This window comes from Melanerpes formicivorus, unplaced genomic scaffold (assembly GCF_026170545.1).
Source record: "Melanerpes formicivorus ecotype bairdi unplaced genomic scaffold, bMelFor1.0.p_v2 SCAF_2952, whole genome shotgun sequence".
Classification (NCBI taxonomy): domain Eukaryota; kingdom Metazoa; phylum Chordata; class Aves; order Piciformes; family Picidae; genus Melanerpes; species Melanerpes formicivorus.
This window is the reverse complement of record NW_027145303.1, coordinates 1-18,383: the sequence shown is the minus strand read 5'-3', so window position 1 is coordinate 18,383 and position 18,383 is coordinate 1. Positions and strand designations below refer to the sequence as shown.

General features: G+C 44.9%; 1 protein-coding gene across 1 annotated transcript; it reads right to left on the bottom strand.

Annotated features, from left to right (window-relative positions):
• Positions 1 to 11,447: 11,447 nt before the first annotated feature.
• Positions 11,448 to 18,351, bottom strand: LOC137440407 (ras-specific guanine nucleotide-releasing factor RalGPS1-like). Its single transcript, XM_068136675.1, has 4 exons — positions 18,229 to 18,351; positions 17,953 to 18,058; positions 16,799 to 16,890; positions 11,448 to 15,421 (listed from the first exon to the last, which is right to left on the bottom strand). The coding sequence occupies exons 1-4, from the start codon at positions 18,292 to 18,294 to the stop codon at positions 15,392 to 15,394; spliced, it is 294 nt and encodes a 97-aa protein (XP_067992776.1). The 5' UTR covers positions 18,295 to 18,351; the 3' UTR covers positions 11,448 to 15,391.
• Positions 18,352 to 18,383: the final 32 nt, after the last annotated feature.

The window sequence follows — 18,383 nt, the reverse complement described above, 5'->3', positions numbered from 1 at the left end:
GCAAACCAGTTTATTCCACTACTAATATCCATTTCCCTTTATCAGCTGTTGACTTTGCTCAGTTCAATATCAGAAATTCTGGCCTTCTTGATCACCACACTTGGTCACCTTTGAATTCTAAATTCATTTTATTTAATCAAGTCCTTACTGGAGTTATTTTCAAAAGGACTCAGAACTTTTTGCTTGCCTTTCACTTCAGAATTCATCTGAGGAGCAAGGGAGGGGAGGAAGTAACAAACACAGAAGCCTTACTGACTTGCTTCTCACTTCTCCTTAATGTGCCTTGTACTGACGTGTGCTGGAACACAGAAAAGGGACTGCTCTTGTGCTAGCTGCAGGTATTGTTATGAAAGTGACCTGCTGTGTCTTGCCTGGCTTCTGAGAAAGAAGCCTGTAGAGTGGCTGCAGTATGCACTGCTCAATACTCCATAGGGCTGAGGCTGCCATCCCAGTGATGTGCAGGTGTTAAACACGCAGACTGGAGCAGGACAGTTTGAAATGGTTGGCCTGTGTAAGCCTGTGCCTGTGAGTTGATAGAACAAAATTCCTAATTCCTGGAAAAAGTGTTGGATGTAAAGTGCTCTGTTAGCACTGTGGTAAAATCTTCCCTGTGTTCAGCTTGTGGTTACTACTTGGCAGCATAAAAGCAAGATCTGTCACTAAGAAACCAACCTGATCTGTGAATTTCTTGTTTACAGGAAGCAGAGTTTTCAAACCCACAATAATTGATAACAACCAAATAATTTTCTGTTAGTTTTTGGTAAATTTCCAGATTAGAAGAGCTATAGGTAAGATTTTAAATTGTTATTATTAAGTAAAGGTTTAGAGTGAATAACACTACAGCTATCTAATACCAGCTATCTCCCTATGAGGAGAGGCTGAGGGAGCTGGGGTTGCTTAGCCTGGAGAAGAGGAGGCTCAGGGGAGACCTTATTGCTGTCTACAACTACCTGAAGGGAGGTTGTAGCCAGGTGGGGGCTGGTCTCTTCTCCCAGGAAACCAGCACCAGAACAAGAGGACACAGTCTCAAGCTGCACCAGGTGATGTTTAGGCTGGATGTTAGGAAGTTCTTCACAGAAAGAGTGATTTGCCATTGGAATGTGCTGCCCAGGGAGGTGGTGGAGTCACCATCACTGGAGGTGTTTAGGAAGAGACCTGATGGGGTGCTTGGTGCCATGGTTTAGTTGATTAGACAGTGTTGGATGATAGGTTGGACTTGATCTCAAAGGTCTCTTCCAACCTGATCTATTCTTCTCTCTTCTCTTCTCTTCTCTTCTCTTCTCTTCTCTTCTCTTCTCTTCTCTTCTCTTCTCTTCTCTTCTCTTCTCTTCTCTTCTCTTCTCTTCTCTTCTCTTCTCTTCTCTTCTCTTCTCTTCTCTTCTCTTCTCTTCTCTTCCCTTCCCTTCCCTTCCCTTCCCTTCCCTTCCCTTCCCTTCCCTTCCCTTCCCTTCCCTTCCCTTCCCTTCCCTTCCCTTCCCTTCCCTTCCCTTCCCTTCCCTTCCCTTCCCTTCCCTTCCCTTCCCTTCCCTTCCCTTCCCTTCCCTTCCCTTCATGATAATCTTCAGCAGACTAACCTCAAGAGGAGAGACCTGCCCTAAAAGCACCACAGCCTTAGTAGATTCAGGCTGTTAAGCACTGGAGCAGCAAGGGCTGTAGTGTACACTCACTCACTTCCAGAAAGCTTTCAGGCAAACACTGCAGCCACTGGACTGGAAAGCTTAAAATCTCAATAAGCCTCTTGGTTTTAGTGTGAGAACGAGAAAAGTCTACACTCAGAGAGTTTTAGCTGTCTGTCTGTGGCTTCTCTGTGCACAGGAAAGATGGCTATGAAGCAGAATTTTCTCAGTTAAATTCTGCCTGCCACCTGTGTTTTCCTGAGGATGAAATTTTAATGCTTTCCCTATGCTAATAATTTGCATTGCCACAATCCAAAAGGAAATTAGATACTTGGCACTCTTACCCACTCTGTTGTGGTTTATACCACCTTGCATTTCTTCTGTGCTTTAATTAAGTGTGCTGTAAGTTCTTCAGGTAATAATGACAATGGAATTTAGACCAGCTAGTCGCACATTGTTCTTTGATGGCTGCAACCAGCAGCTCGAACTAGAGAGGAAGCCTTGATAGAAACGAAAGTGCAAATAATTTATAACTGTATCTTTAGAAACCCATCAAAATGAATGAAGTAACACAGCTAGGCAGCAGCTTTGGTCTCATCTTTTCTCTGGTGTTCCTTTTGCCTCTTGTTTAAACAATAACCTGTGATTTGTCTCACCAAACTTACTTTGTTTGAGATGGTTAAGCAGCCTCTTATCACCATTCTGTCATTGTTTTCCTGTACAAAACAATAGCTCACTCTTTCCTCATCCTGTCTCCCCATACATCTGTTCTCACAACAATCTGTTCTCCTCCTCTGCCCCTGAGCAGTTTCAGAAATGTTTAGTATTTTTGCTAGGGGGAAGCCCACATTTCTGCTTTCCTGCTCTTCATTTCATGTTTGGTGGTTGTTTTGTTGTTGTTGGTGGTGGGTGGTTGTGTTCTTTTTTTCCTTCAGAAAAGGCATGAACTGAGCTTAGAATTCCAAGCAGCTGTGGATGCTTCCATTTTCCACACAGACAATCACAGAAGGTGTCAGAGAGCAGCAAGGGCTGGTGGTGCTGCAAGTGACCTGCAGCTGGGAGCTGAGTGAAGAAGACAACTGATGGGGCTGGGGCCTCAGCAGCCAGAGCCCAGCCCCTTGGTAGCCGAGTGAAGTGGGCAGGGCTGGCCATGTTCAGGACCACAGCCAGGGGCAGCCCCTCTCTAGACCACTCGGCAAGTCCATGGGGTGAGAGGTCTGAGGTCAGGTCAGGTCCAGTAGCTGCTGAGCAGGTCCACGGGGACACAGCAGGACCAAAGCCAAGACAGTCTGCTGGTCAGGGGCTGGGTCTATGGGGTCCAAGCCTCTCATGGCTTAGCTCAGGTGGGGGCTGAGAACCAGTCACTTAAAAAACAAACAAGCAAACAAACAAACCAACAAAAACCCCCAGCCCCAAATCACCAATGCCATGAAAGACCAAAAATTTGATAGAAAAAAAGTCGTTCACCTTTAAGACTTCACATTTACTTTCGTAGAGCTGCACCACACCGCCAGAGCTGCATCACTTTGCCCTGGGCACTGTGGGTTTTTCAAAGAGTTTGTGCTCATGCCTGGAGCCAGCTTCTCCATTTCTGAAGAACTGTGTCTCCTCATAGATGGAAGTGACTTCGAGCTTCTATACTTATCTTTGACTCCTAGTTTCTTCAGTGAAATCTCCATTCCAGGAGGACCCTTCTCCTGGCTTCTCTCATGATGTCAGGAGATTACTAAACTGAAGCAAGAGTGGAAGTCAGCACGAGGCATATCTCTTGCTCTGATCCTTGATGGATCTAGTCAGAGCCATCCATGTCTGACCCTTGTGCAAATAACTGGCAAAAGGACCCAGGCTACTGTCAGTTGGACTTTGCACCAAAATGTTCCTCGTTGCTGGCATGGCTTTCTTTGGTAGCTACATCAATTGTTAATTAACTAGAGAAAGGGGAATGTTTGAACAAAAAGTTCACCCAGCATTTCTGTTTGTTCTGCTCAGCAGCAGGTAAGAGAGACACAATGAAGTTAAGAGGCAGGTAAGGGAGAAGTCTAAAAGGTTAATTTAGAGACACAAAGGAATCACTTGGCCTATTTACCTTGAAGCACAGGCAAGGAAATTAGTTTGTGAGAAATATTTATGAAATAACTGGAGGAGAAGACCTGGAAAAACCCACCACAAAAACCCTCCCTTGAGGCCTTTTCTTCTCTCATCCCCCCTTTTCTCAGTTCAAAAATTCAGTTTTAAACTGAGACATAATAATCTCCTGATGATCTCTTTGGGGCAGATGGAGCCCTCTGCCCCTCATGGAACATGCAAAGGCTGGCAGCTGGGTGTAAGCCCAAGTATGAATTGTGTTCACTGTCTGTGCCCCACATCACTTCTCCTTTTCCATAAATATATACAGGAAACAAACCAAAGCCAAGCCCCAAACAATTGCTTAAGCAGGCCACTATGTTAGAGGTTAAAATAACTGCAACCAGCAGCTTAAAGTCCTGACACAAACTGCAAAATATACAACACACTGCAAATTGACCTTAACCTGTGGTGTGATAAGACTGGGGTCGGAGTGGCTGGAGAGCTCCCAAACAGAGAGGGACCTGGGTGTGCTGATCGACAGCCACCTGAATATGAGCCAGCAGTGTGCCCAGGTGGCCAGGAGGGCCAATAGCATCCTGGCCTGCATTAGGAATAGTGTGGCCAGCAGGAGCAGGGGGGTCATTGTGCCCTGTACTCTGCTTTGGTTAGGCCACAACTTGAGTACTGTGTCCAGTTCTGGGCCCCTCAGTTTAAGAAGGACATCAAAACACTTGAACGTGTCCAGAGAAGGGCAACAAGGCTGGGGAGAGGCCTTGAACACAAGCCCTATGAGGAGAGGCTGAGGGAGCTGGGATTGTTTAGCCTGGAGAAGAGGAGGCTCAGGGGTGACCTCATTGCCCTCTACAACTACCTGAAGGGTGGTTGTAGCCAGGAAGGGGTTGGCCTCTTCTCCCAGGCAACCAGCACCAGAACAACAGGACACAGTCTCAAGCTGTGCCAGGGGAGGTTTAGACTCGAGGTGAGGAGGAAGTTCTTCACCGAGCGAGTCATTCGGCATTGGAACGGGTTGCCCAGGGAGGTGGTGGAGTCATCGACCCTGGAGGCGTTCAAGAGGAGATTGGATGTGGCACTTGGTGCCATGGTCTAGTCATGAGGTCTGTGGTGACAGGTTGGACTCGACGATCTTTGAGGTCTCTTCCAACCTTGGTGATACTGTGATACTGTGTGATACTGTACCTTCTTGCCTCATTTCACCTGGCTGCTTCTGGTTTGGTTTTGTCAGGTAGTTTTTTGATGGAACGCCTGAACCACCTTCGAGTGCTGCTGTCCATTACCTAAAACTTCTGCTGCCATCAGAAAACTTTACAGAATGCTTGACCCCAGGATGCTTTTGAGATTAGGACACAATTTCATTAATAATTTATGGAACAAAGGTAAATTGTGAAAAAAAAAAACCCTCTTTGTTCTCTTGCAAAGCTTCAGCTGGGCACCAGGTAACAGGAAAGAGGAGAATTATTTTGCAGTTTGAATGGTGCCTAGTGGCAGGTACAGGCTTTCTTGCTGCTTCTTGGAAGGCAGCTGAGCCCAGACACTAACGAAGAGGAGCTGTCTGACAGCACCAGGCTTGCTTTTCACCCAGGACTTGCTGAACTTTCTGAAGAACCAGAGCAAGATTTCTGTGATCTTCCACCTGTAGTTATCACCAGCTGGAAACTTATCGGGTTGATGCCCAGGATTTAGTAAGTCAAGGACTTCAGGCCCCTCAATTTATGAAGGACACTGAGACTCTTGAACATGTCCAGAGAAGGGCAATGAGGCTGGGGAGAAGCCTCAAGCATAAGCCCTACGAGGAGAGGCTGAGGGAGCTGGGATTGTTTAGCCTGGAGAAGAGGAGGCTCAGGGGAGACCTTATTGCTGTCTATAACTACCTGAAGGGAGGTTGTAGCCAGGAGGGGGTTGGTCGCTTCTCCCAGGCAACCAGCACCAGAACAAAAGGACACAGTCTCAAGCTGCACTAGGGGAAGTTTAGGCTCAAGGTGAGGAGAAAGTTCTTCACTGAGAGAGTTGTTAGCCATTGGGATGTGCTGCCCAGGGAGGTGGTGGAGTCACCGTCCCTGGAGGTGTTGAAGAAGGGATTGGATGTGGCACTTGGTGCCATGGTTTAGTAGTCATGAGGTGTTGGGTGACAGGTTGGACTTGATGATCTTTGAGGTCTCTTCCAACCTTATTGATTCTATGATTCTGTGACTGTGTAACCACTTTAATAAAAAACCCTTCTCCAACAGTAAAACTCAATCTGTGCAGCACAACACTCACATGGTAAGGAACAGAAACAGAGAAAAGCAAATCAATTTTTGATCCTCATCTCTATAAGAAAACAAAACGAGTCAGGAATAAAACCCACAAAACCAACCCAAACCCACCATCTGCTCTTCATTGTGAGGATTAAACAGAAACAAAACCATCTAGGGAGCCAGCCACCATCAGATATCTAGATAAGAGTAAAAATTAAATAAGCCTTAAGACATGATAACATCACAATAAAACCACAAGTGCTTAATAGAAAATTCACATAAGCCCAAACCTCCTCTTCTGTAACTACTGAAACGACATTTGAGACACAGGATTCGAGACCAAAAAACATCAGTTTGCAAACACTTTCACCTTGACTGCCTGTACCTCACAGAGCTAAAGGGTTACAGCGAAGGTAGAACTCTCCTAAAACAATTCCTCACTGAGGCAGAAGCTCAGCGGCTGTACCGGGCTGCAGGGGAAACTGCAGGACAGCAGCATGCTGGTTTTCAACCATCATTAGGACGATCCCAGTTTTACAAAGTGATCTGAAGTATCAACTGACAACCCTGACTAAATACCTAGGTCATTCCTTAACTCACCCAGGGTCGTACAAACCCCACCTTAGCACCAATCTGTTTTTGTTTCCTACCTTTTATGATATCACAGCGAGATGTGTTGTCCTTAATCCGAAATCATTCTCTTGACTGAAACAAACGTGCTCCTGCCACACAGCAGCAAGGGGTCAGGGTGTGGTACAGCAGTTGGTAGCTCTAGCATTGAAAGATCTCCCTCCTCAGAGCAGAGAGAGCAGCAAGGCAGGGAAAGATTGATCTCAGATGTCTACGGAATTGGAGAGCCAAATGTGCTCCACAGATGCTTCCCCTCATGATTAATCAGCACATTCCTTGCTGGGGAGTTGCTAGATCTCCACTTAACGTTTCCCATTTTGCTGCTAATTGAATGTAATTATCCCATTGGAGTCAGTCTTTTGCATCTCTGGAGATGGAGCATGCCCTGAAGAGCTTACATGAGTACTGAATGAGGCTAGCTACTAAGAGCAGTTCCAAGGGCAGCCTCAGGTCAAGCTATATTACACTGAGAACAGTCTCTGCTACTTGTAGGGCTTCTATTAACGCTAGCAAGTTCCTGTCTCTAATCTTGGGGGAAGACAACGGTATTGTTCCTCTGATACAGATTTAGAACAGCTCTATGAATCTGCTCAACCTATTTTGTTAGAGGTGAGCAACCACTGTCCTCTTCTGGCTGGAGACTGCTCCAGAAATGCAATTGCCAAAAGAGAAGCTTAATTGCATGTTGCCTTTAACTGTGTGAGGTCTTTGCCATCTCATGTTGGTTCTTTAAAAAGTAATTTCAAGTATGAACCATAATGTGAACATCCTTGTAAGTTTTGCTCTAGGACCTAGGAATCTCTCTCTGGCTGTGGATGGGTTCAGTACATGTGATGCTTCTGCAGAAAACAATCTATCCAAGCCAGCACACTAGATGAACTTTCAGATACAACATGTGAGGTGCTCAGCTTCACACTGTGGTCCCAAAACTGGCTGCAAAAAGGGTGTGGGTTTGACTCCAAAGCTTTCATAATCACAGTATCACAGTATCACTTAGGTTGGAAAGGACCTCGAGGATCATCGAGTCCAACCTATCAACACAGACCCCCATGACTAGACCATGGCACCAAGTGCCACGTCCAATCTCCCCTTGAATGCCTTCAGGGTCGATGACTCCACCACCTCCCTGGGCAGCACATTCCAATGACGAATGACTCGCTCGGTGAAGAACTTTCTCCTCACCTCGAGTCTAAACCTCCCCTGGCGCAGCTTGAGACTGTGTCCTCTTGTTCTGGTGCTGGTTGCCTGGGAGAAGAGGCCAACCCCTTCCTGGCTACAAGCACCTTTCAGGTAGTTGTAGAGGGCAATGAGGTCACCCCTGAGCCTTCACTTCTCCAGGCTAAACCCAGTGGTTGTGTTAAAACATGCTTTTATTCTGCCACCTGTACTCCTCTCCTCAGGATCTAAGGATCAGTCCTCCTCAGCAGTTCCGAACGTACCCTCTCTGAGGCTGGTGGGTGAAACAGCCACCATTCCCTCTGCCTTTCCCAGTTGTTGAAAGAATTAAAATTAATTGCACTATACTAAACAATGCAGCCAGGACTAATTGAACTTCCAAGTGTGCTGCCCTTGGAAGCAGCAAAGAACATCTTGTGATTCAATGGAAGTGCTGGGTTTTGATGTTTGTTGTTGCTCCTTTTTAATCTGCGCCTGCTCATTTCTGCACCAGCTAGTTGCCCCTTCCCTCGATTTCCTGGAGGTTTCTGGTCTCTCTGCCCCGTGAAAGAGTATGACCTCACCCTCCCAAAGAGGAGGCTTACATTCATTATGTTCCAGTCAAACAGGTTCACATCAACAGCTTTGTATTATTCTGAGAAACGGTAACCAATTTGCTACACCTAACGTCAGGTGTTTCCAGGATTCTGGGGTGTGCCTATGTGTTCAGAAATTAACCCAATGTTGTATTAAGATAGTGGTGTCAATTAAATCAGATAGCACATAATTTTCATAGCTGTTCTGCAGAACTGGATGGACCTTCCTCTATATGCACACTAGGACAAATATATTTTTCTTCTTACCTGGCTTGTTTGCTGTATATTCAGTTGCCCCAAGCCTGCAAACCCAAAGCATGGATCATCTGAAGGAAGTAACCACTTGGAACACAGCTTGACTCTTCCTTATAGCTGATTTCTGACAGTCAGAGCACGGCTACAGACAAGAGTCTGGAAATATAAAGGATACTTCCTCCAATTCATTGCTATCTGCACTTTCTTCTGTACAACTGTGTTTTGCTTGACGCAAAAGGGGTGTTTTCATCCTTCCTAACAGGCTTATCTGCATTGCCCTCATATCTGAGCTCTGCTGAGACCTGTAAACTTGGACTTATTTTCTTTTCTCTTTACACTGTCCCTGAGGAAAGGTCCGGTGTATTTTCAGAGTTTGACAAACAAATATTCACAGTAATGGATCACAGCTATGGAAATACTCTAATAGCCATCACTGATTCCAGAAGCAAAACGAATGCAGCTTGCTAGTGCCATCGCTTCCAGCACAGCCTGGCGTCTGCAAGCTACTAACCGTCTGGTTTTGGGCGCTCTCTCCCAGGTTACAAAACAAGGTGCTTGGGCATAATGAGCATTTAACGAGCTCTTCACAACGAATCTTTGTGCTGTATCACAAAAGCCTGTGCCTTCGTTGTGAAATGCTGCAATGCAGGCAGTACTCGTCTTCCTCCCCAGCATTTTGCCTCTGGAACAATAATGGCAATTTGGACTGCTGGGATTGTTGCTTTTCCTGCCTAATGTGCTCGCTTTGTTTAATTTTCTGTCTGGAGGAGAGGAATTCCACTCAGTTTTGCCATTTAAAAAGATGCTATCAGTGGAAAGAACCATTCTGTAGATGGAAGAGACACTTACTGATGCTTCCTTTATAAAATATTTAGTGAAATGCTGGACATGACCCTGGAGGAAAACTCTACAGATCCAAGTGATTTCCAAGACTGCAAAGTAATAAAAGAGTCTTGCAACAGCCTTCCTGTTTCTGAGGCATGACAGGAAAAGGAGCTCATTTCAGGAAAGGGATATGTGTGTATTTGGTTTTTTTACAGCTCTATAAGCAGCCATTTTATGTTAGTTCTGCTCTCACCTTCACATTAGGTAACATTTAATTTCTCTCTCAGGCAACTGCTCATGAAATGGTGTTTCTGCAAAAATCAAACCACCCTCCTTGCCAGTCATAAAGTGGAGCTTACTTACTTTGAATGAGCACAGCTCCATGGAATGATTTGGGTGGGAATGGTCATTTAAAGGTCCTCTAGACGACCCCCCTGTAGTCAGCGGGGACATTTTCAACTACATCAGGTTGCTCAGAGGCACAAACAACCTGACCTGGCATATTTCCAAGGCTGGGTCATCTACCACATCTCTAGGCAACCTGTTCCAGTGCCTCACCACCCTCGCTGTGACCCAGCGGTGCATCGATGCGTGTGACCTTGGATCACCACTCATGCAATTCCTTCCTGAGTAGTGGGTGGGTTTCTGAATTTTGTTTGTCAAGGCACAAAGTAAGCTGTGGGTACACACAGCCTTGTGCATGCCTTTCCCATTGTGTGCAGTTTGACTATGAGCCAAACACTTCCTTCCCTAAATATGACAGTGAACCTCCTCTGAGCTGTCCCCGCAGGGCAGTGTGGCTGCATGGTGGTGATCTACCCTTGAGCCACAGCAGCTCTCAAGTTTGCTCCATGAGGCAAAACCTTTTTTAGATCTTTGGATGAGCCCAGTTTGAGTTCTCCCTATATTGCAGTCGGACTGCATGCCAGGAGGCTCTCCCTCTGAGTGGGGATACCTCTCAAGGTTTGGGATTCCTTACCTGAGACGGAGATCCTTCTTCACCCTTCAATAGATCCTTCTTGCAGGACTGATAGCAGGATGAATCTATGTAGTTAATTCCATCAGGTGTAAATCATTGACCAAGTCTGGGACTGTGTCTGGACCCAGCAACAGCTAGACTCCCCTCTGTGTAGTTCAGAAAGCAAGGGGGTTTTACTCTGAACCTCCTGACTCAATGTGAAGGTATCCCTTACCTTTTTGCCTCTTTGGTTGCTCATGTAAATCATTCTCACTTGATTCTAACTCGATTTGCTTTTTAAATGTTTCTTCCATGTAGTAACAGCTCTGTTAAGATGTGCTTTTACAAGCTCCTGGTTAACCACACTTCTGCTAACGCTTTGGCAGCATCATTCCACCACACCCAGTCCCTGCCTTGCAGTCCACCTACTTGAGCAGTGTGGGAAGAGGCTGCCAGTGCAGACCAAAGCAAAAACATGGAGTACTTGAGTCTTCCCTTATTAATGTTTACCAGTCAAGATCATTGATGGGTCAACACTTTCTTTGACCTTCCTTTTCTAGCTGACACACCTATAGCAGCTTAGTTAGTCCCTTTCAAATTCAGCTCCAGCTATGCCTTGGCCTTCCTGACCCCATCCCTAAATAACTAACCAATGTCCCTATACTCTTTCCAGCAGGTCTTTGCTCATCCTTGCTGGTCTCTTGCCTTCCTTTCCTCCTCTCTGGAGGTCACTTCCAACCCCTATACTCTTTCCAGCAGGTCTTTGCTCATCCTTGCTGTTCTCTTGCCTTCCTTCCTCCTCTCTGGAGGTCCCTTTCCAACCCCTACCATTCTATGTTTTTTTACACCTGGGGATCAAAAGTCAGTATGTCTAAGAAGTTATCAAAGAACATGGACACTGATTGTTGTTTCTACATCCATCTTTCCCAACAGAAAGTTCTACTGAACACCTGATGGCTAGACTAGTCCTGTCAGCTGTGCTCAGCACTTCAAGGTTCTGACTGAACCTTGAATTCAGTACTGAAATCAGAAAGGAAACTTCAGGTTTTAATCCCAGCAGATACAACTACACATCTGCACTGCTGTGCTGTGTAAGGCAGGGCAGATCATTTCAGCAGGGGATGAAACACTTTTTCCTCGTGCTTTCCCTGGGTGGAGTTGACAATGTGAGTATGCAAAAAAGCTTAACTGCAAGTGCAAAGAACCTCACCTGGCTTTTCAAGTCAAAGGGCAAGTTTGCCAATGGTAAAATACTTTTCTTGGGATAACAATAGGATATATTAATCTTTTCTTCTTTGGACTTACTAAATCCCACTTGAAAGAACTGCAAATCAGAGGGGTTTTCAGTTTTCTGCTAGAAATTTTGATTCTGTTGTACTTATAGATGATTCATAGAATGGTTTAGGTTGGAAGGGACCTTGAAGATTAGCTACTTCCAACCCTTCTGCCATGGACAGAGACAACTTCCACTAGACCAGGTTGCTCAAGACCTCATCCAACCTGGCCTCGAACATCTCCAGGGAAGGGGCATCCACCACCTCCTTGGGCGACCTGTTCCAGTGTCTCACCCCCCCTCACTGTGAAGAATTTGTCCCTAATCTCCAGTCAAAATCTTCCCTCCTCAAGCTTAAAGCTGTTCCCTCTTATCCTATCACCATTTCACCCAAAGGGTCCTGTTGCAGTAGGTCAATCAACACCACCAGCTAATTTTAATAGCTGGGGGGTGGGTCATCAAACGGCTGCACACTCTGCACCGAAGTCTTGTTCAACTCCTTTATTGATCTGTCAAGTGTGTTCAACTCATTTCTTTTATTTGTGAGGACCATTCAGTACTCACAAATAAAACTTCTGCTGCCTTTGGGCTAAAATGTTCCTTCTGCCTCTCTGCTACTCCTCTTTTCCAGAGTGCTTTATTGGTCAAGAGCATACATACTCTGCACAGCTTCAAACTTACAACCAAATGCGACTGCAGCTGAAGTAAACAACCTTTTTTTTTTTGTCTTTTTCATATATTTTCCTTTTTTTTTTTTTTTTACATTAAAGTATTTAATTAGTGAAACAATCATTATCAATGTAACAAACTGAAAAATACAGCAACTTGATACAAGACTGAGGTAACAAAATACTTTGCCAGAAAAAACCTAGGTTCCAACGCCGGGGTTATTTATGGGTGAGACAGTTCACAAGAGTCATAGAAAGAATCCTTACACAAATGGCATGCAGTGGACTGCTGGAAAATAACAGCCAAAAATAGTGCAAACCAGTTTTTCCACACATAAACAAACCAAAAAAATGTTGAAATCAGTTTACATTATGTGACAAGGAAGTCACCGTCTGGGGACTACTTTCTTTGCCTCGTTTTAGTGCTATTTGGAAAAAAAACCAAACCCCCATGCATTTTGGCACTGAGTTCCAGCAACACTGCACATCAGCAAGTTCATGATATGGCCCTACAGACATTGATTATCTTCACAAGTCTGAAGAGAGTTCTGAGATCCTGTTTGCTTTCCCACAGTGGCTTCAGCTATTCTCTCTGAGGGATGAGAAGCTCCACGGTTTGTGGTATTCCTGTGAGAATGCTGTGTTGATGGGCGCTGATACGCAGTATGTTGTACTTCAACAGCAGCTTTAGAGGTACCAGGTGACAGCAAATGGTACCAGATAACAGCATAAAACATTGGCAGCTACAAACTGTTTAATACTCGTAATCCACATTTAAAATGGGTTTAAGGTGTTTTAGTAATAGCCCTACACAGCCTACACTGGGTTTCTGTTTTGCAGCAATTTCACAGCTGTGCTGTACTGACAGATGCTTACCTGACTGGTGTGTAAATACTATTTGCTGTGTTCATCTCTCCCTGTGTAATGCTTTTTACATTCAAAAACCCCCACCAGTGCTAGGGAGGTGAAGTTAATTTTGACATATTTTCCAAACTCCAAGGTTTTGAGTAGGATTTGAGCTTGAGGACTGAGTAGAACTGAAGGGTTTCATTCTTCACAGATTCATCTTCTGCCAGTGATAAGTGCCTAGGGGTAAGAGTAATTCAGAAACACTGCTGCTCATTCCTGCCAGGCTGTTTTGGAGCCCATCAGCGTTGCTGGCGAAGATGCTTCCATTCTGTTGGGACTCTGTTTTACAAGAGAGTGGAAATGGACACCTTTGTGGCTGCTCCAAGAGCATCTATGGGTCATAGTTTTGAGTAGAAGTATGTTTTTGAAGGCTGGAAGACTACCTTTTGTACATACAATAACATATATAATGCTTCAGAGACCCTTACATTCTAAAAGCTATTCAATTCCACATGTACAGGATCACTCCACTGCTACTCTATCAGCTAGCAGTTACTGCTCCTTCCAAAGGAGGCTTGTTAAGCATAACTGGACATGGTTCCAGCACTCATTAGTTTATCTCAATTACAATATGCTGGAAACCATCTCACAAGTCCTTACTGGTGTTCCTTTCCACTACATCACATGAGTAAGCATTTATGTGTTTCTAATGCAAGTTCATTTCATGCTAGTAAGGGATCCATTTTAAATGTCCTTTATATTGAAGACAGATCAGGTTATTCCCTTTTAAAGGGGAAAGTTACATTAAGAAAACCTTAGTAATGTTACATTAAAAAACCCTCTTGACTTGAGCAGCTCTGGTTAGGGTGGCACCAACTTGGTCACCTTTCTGCACATGGTTCAAACCTGATGCTACTAATGCCAGGGAGTTTGTTCTAATAGAGGTTCTGTTCAAGGAAACTGATTTCCAGCTTTCTACAGTGTGTAAGACACAGGTTGACTTGCAAACTTCTCCTCTAGGCAATCTTGGGAAACTCAGATGAGGTTTTCTGGATGAATTCTGGTGCCTTATGGCAAAAAGAGTTTCAAGCAGAGTAAGTGCTGAACTTAGTATGGGAACAGAAAAAAACCTGACCACAGGAGCACTAGGGCACAGCTGAGATACAGCTATGGGTGTAGAGAGTTCTGTCAGAGGAAAAGGCTCAGTTACATTCACTTTCTCCAGATGCTTTTGTGGAGGCTTCTGTGAACTTGCTCCACTGTCAGTCTTCCTTAGCTTCCACTGCCAGCAGCAGTGGTACCATGTGCTAGTGCTGTGTATCACAAAGGTGATCATGTATGGAATTGAGCAGAGCAGAGTCAGCTGCAGAAAGACAGAACAGGAGCATCAATCTCCTCCTTCTGAGGAGCCAGAGCCTCGTGATACATAACACCCCAGCACCTGCTTCACTGCACCAAGGCATTTAAGATGAGCAACATTCAAACTGAAGAACCCCCAAACTTGTAAACATCTATGCCTCTAAGTGAGAGAATGAAAGACAGCCTTTAGCACAGCATATGTTTAAATGGCCTTAAATCCACTGCCAGAGCACCCCCAAGAACTGAAGGAAAAGAAAACCAACTGTCCTGTGCCAAAATACATTTTTCCCAAATAGCTCAAATGTGAACAGCAGAAGTGTCCAGAGATTTGATACAAAATCTGAGGCAGCCACATTGCCAAGCAACTCAGTGCACTTAAGATTATAAAAATGTTGTTCCACAATTTTCTATCCTAATTGACACTTTGCAGCAAGTTAACACTGTCAATCATTCTGTGCATTAGAAAGAATTGAAACCCAACATGGGCCAAATATTGTTCAGTCACACAAAGCAGCTTAACAATAAAAAGAACCGTTTAAAAAAGAATTGGCAGAAGATGTGATGCTCAGTTCGTGGTCAAACGTCAGTTCATGGCAGTCTCTGACCACAAAAAGTCAAGGGCTCTACAATCCTGCAGGAGTCAGGATTAATCTTCTGTCCATCTAACTTGTCTGTTTTCACTCAGTGCATGAGACTACATCTGGTCCTAAGGACAACATTCACTTTCTGCTTTTAAAAGCGGTGTCAGAATCACTTTCAAGTTACACAGGAAAGTGCTGAAATATTTGTGGCTGGCTCATGTCAGGAAAACCATTCTCCTCTTCCTCCTCAGAGAACAACAGCCTGCAGTTTGGCACTTGAAGTCACACCAGGCAGGAGAGCAGATTATTCAAATGACATTAGATTAGCAGGTATCTGGAAGAGAACAGAAATTACTCAGCAACACAATGTTCCCGAGCCTCTTACAGCACAGAGAAAACTATCACAGTATCACAGTATCACTTAGGTTGGAAAGGACCTCGAGGATCATCAAGTCCAACCTGTCAACACAGACCCCATGCCTAGACCATGGCACCAAGTGCCACGTCCAATCTCCCCTTGAACGCCTCCAGGGTCGATGACTCAACCACCTCCCTGGGCAACCCGTTCCAATGCCGAATGACTCGCTCGGTGAAGAACTTCCTCCTCACCTCGAGTCTAAACCTCCCCTGGCACAGCTTGAGACTGTGTCCCCTTGTTCTGGTGCTGGTTGCCTGGGAGAAGAGGCCAACCCCTTCTTGGCTACAACCACCTTTCAGGTAGTTGTAGAGGGCAATGAGGTCACCCCTGAGCCTCCTCTTCTCCAGGCTAAACAATCCCAGCTCCCTCAGCCTCTCCTCACAGGGCTGTGCTCAAGGCCTCTCCCCAGCCTTGTTGCCCTTCTCTGGACACCTTCAAGTGTTTCAATGTCTTTCTTAAACTGAGGGGCGCAGAACTGGACACAGTACTCAAGGTGTGGCCTAACCAAAGCAGAGTACAGGGGCACTATGACCTCCCTGCTCCTGCTGGCCACACTATTCCTAATGCAGGCCAGGATGCCATTGGCCCTCCTGGCCACCTGGGCACACTGCTGGCTCATATTCAGGTGGCTGTCGATCAGCACACCCAGGTCCCTCTCTGTTTGGGAGCTCTCCAGCCACTCCGACCCCAAAAAACTGCAAGGTTACAAACCAGAGAGGGCTAATAATTTATTATCCAATGTGGAAAATTTAGTCAGTCCCAAGAAGATCCAAAAGAGGGCTAATCCCATACCAGAAAGGTAAAGACTAATGATTTTTCTATTAATGGACCAAATCCAGCCAAAGTATTCCAAGATGGCATCAGCATGCTTGGGGGCAAATGTGAGTGTGTGAAGATTCTTAAGCTGCATCCTGGTTCAGGTTCTATATGGATCTGTATCCTATTAACATAACCTTTGTAAATCCTTTCAAGAATGAGCATTTGCCTCCAGAGGACAATGAGGCTGCTATGTAAAGGACAAAGAGAACATTTTATAGGATCCTCTCTTCAGTGGCACTTACAGCTTCAGTCACTGGAGTAAATGCAGGATGTGTGCTTGCTTTGACTGTGAGAAAGCCTCTCCTGACGTACAGGTGGGGTTACCTCCCTTGAAGCAGTGACTGTAGAGGTTATATGCTGTTAAGGTGATTGAATTTGCACAGGGCCTGATTTGTGTTACAAGCTATCTTTTTGTAGTAATGATTTTCTGGAAAACATGACAGAAGTGGGTAGAGAGAAGTTTCACAGCCTTACCTGAGGCTTGTTGCTTTTGCATGCATCATCCAAATGCTTATGCCATAATATTGCATGAAACCTTGAACCAGTCTGGAACTTGTAAACATTGCCTACAAAAGCAAGAAAATCAAAGGCTCTAAATTTGCAGGCAGACATGTAGTGTAGCTTCAAGGGATTACAATTTCTGTGCAGAAACCAAATTAACAGTTCAGTCCAGGGCTTTAATTTGCACCTCAAATGCTCAAACAGGCTCTGCTGCTCATATAACAGAGTCCATGTGAGGCACATTATCCAACAGTCCTTGGGTGAAGGGAGTATGAGAACATCTGTGGCCTGCAAAGCTAAGGGGAGCATACAGGCAGAAGCCAAATTGCAGCCACAGGAAAGAGCACTTAGGTCACATCTGATTTACTCCTGGTCAGTGCTAAACTTCTTATGAATGGTTTTGGTATTTGTGAACTTAAGGTTTCTTCAAAGTCCTCTTGCAGGTTTCCTCTGTGCCTTGTTTTTGTTTCTTGCACAAGTTGTGCAGTTTAGTCAACACCCATGGATGTTGGACTGCAAATTCAAATCCATGTCCAGCCTCAAAGTTGAAAATGTCAAATAAAGGAAGCATCAAAAAATCTTTATTTAAGCACTCAAAGAGCAAAGTACCTCTGGGGGCTTTCTGATATTTTGAAGTTTTTGAAGTGTAATCCAGGTGGGAGAGCTATGGCCCTTCAAAATTAAGTACTGAAAAGTAATTAGCAATTACTTAAAAGGCTTTTTTTTGGGCAAATGGTTTGATGTGTGAATACTTTTCGTAATACTTCTTTTGGCCTCTGGAAATGAAGATTTGACATTGACCAATTTTAAGAAAGCTGCTCAGAAAGCTGGAGATCAGGCTGTGCAGGCACAGGGACATGCAGGAATCTCACATTGGTTGGGCAACTTCTGCAAAACTCACAGTAACTGTCAAGATGCAGCACTGCCCCTGTGGGCACCACAGCACACTGCAGAAGTTCCATGTCATTTGTACTCCTCCTTGAAAATCCCGTATCGAAAGTCTCCCTCTTCTGTCTTTCAAGTGAGTGTCACTGCAAGTTCTGTAACCTACAAACTCATTAACAGAGATGAAACTGCTCCCTGTCACAGAAACAGAACACAGACAACGTCCATCCTGCAACATCTACCTTTGTCAGGGTTATTTAGATGGAAAATATCAGGATGCTCAGGGTCGTCCGGCAGCGCCACCATCCAGCCCACGATGGAGACTTTTTTACCCGGTGTAGATTTATACTGGAAGAGACAAATCAGTCACAGCTCAGACTGCAGCAGGGATTCACTTTCGACTGTACATGTTATGCAAGCAGATGGCTTAGCCTGGAATGGCAGATGCACTTCTGACACCCTTCCAGAACTGCTTATGAATGTGTATTTTTCGGTTATAGAACAAATGTAAAGCTTACGTGTTTTCTTTCAGTGCCTCTTAAAGATTTTGCTCCAAAGTACAGGAGAGTTGATCCTGAAAGCATAACCCAGTATCTAGTCCATGAGGAGAGCTGAGTGAGAGAAGAAAAAGGTAGGAAAATCTCTACATATATCTCCAACATTTCAGAAATCT

Coding starts and splice junctions, on each gene's coding strand:
- LOC137440407 (XM_068136675.1), bottom strand. CDS start 18,294: ATGCTTTCAGGATCAACTCTCCTGTACTTTGGAGCAAAATCTTTAAGA. Junction 16,891..17,952: donor TCTAAATAACCCTGACAAAG/GTAGATGTTGCA, acceptor TTGCTTTTGTAG/GCAATGTTTACAAGTTCCAG. Junction 15,422..16,798: donor GCAAAAGCAACAAGCCTCAG/GTAAGGCTGTGA, acceptor GTTCTCTTCCAG/ATACCTGCTAATCTAATGTC.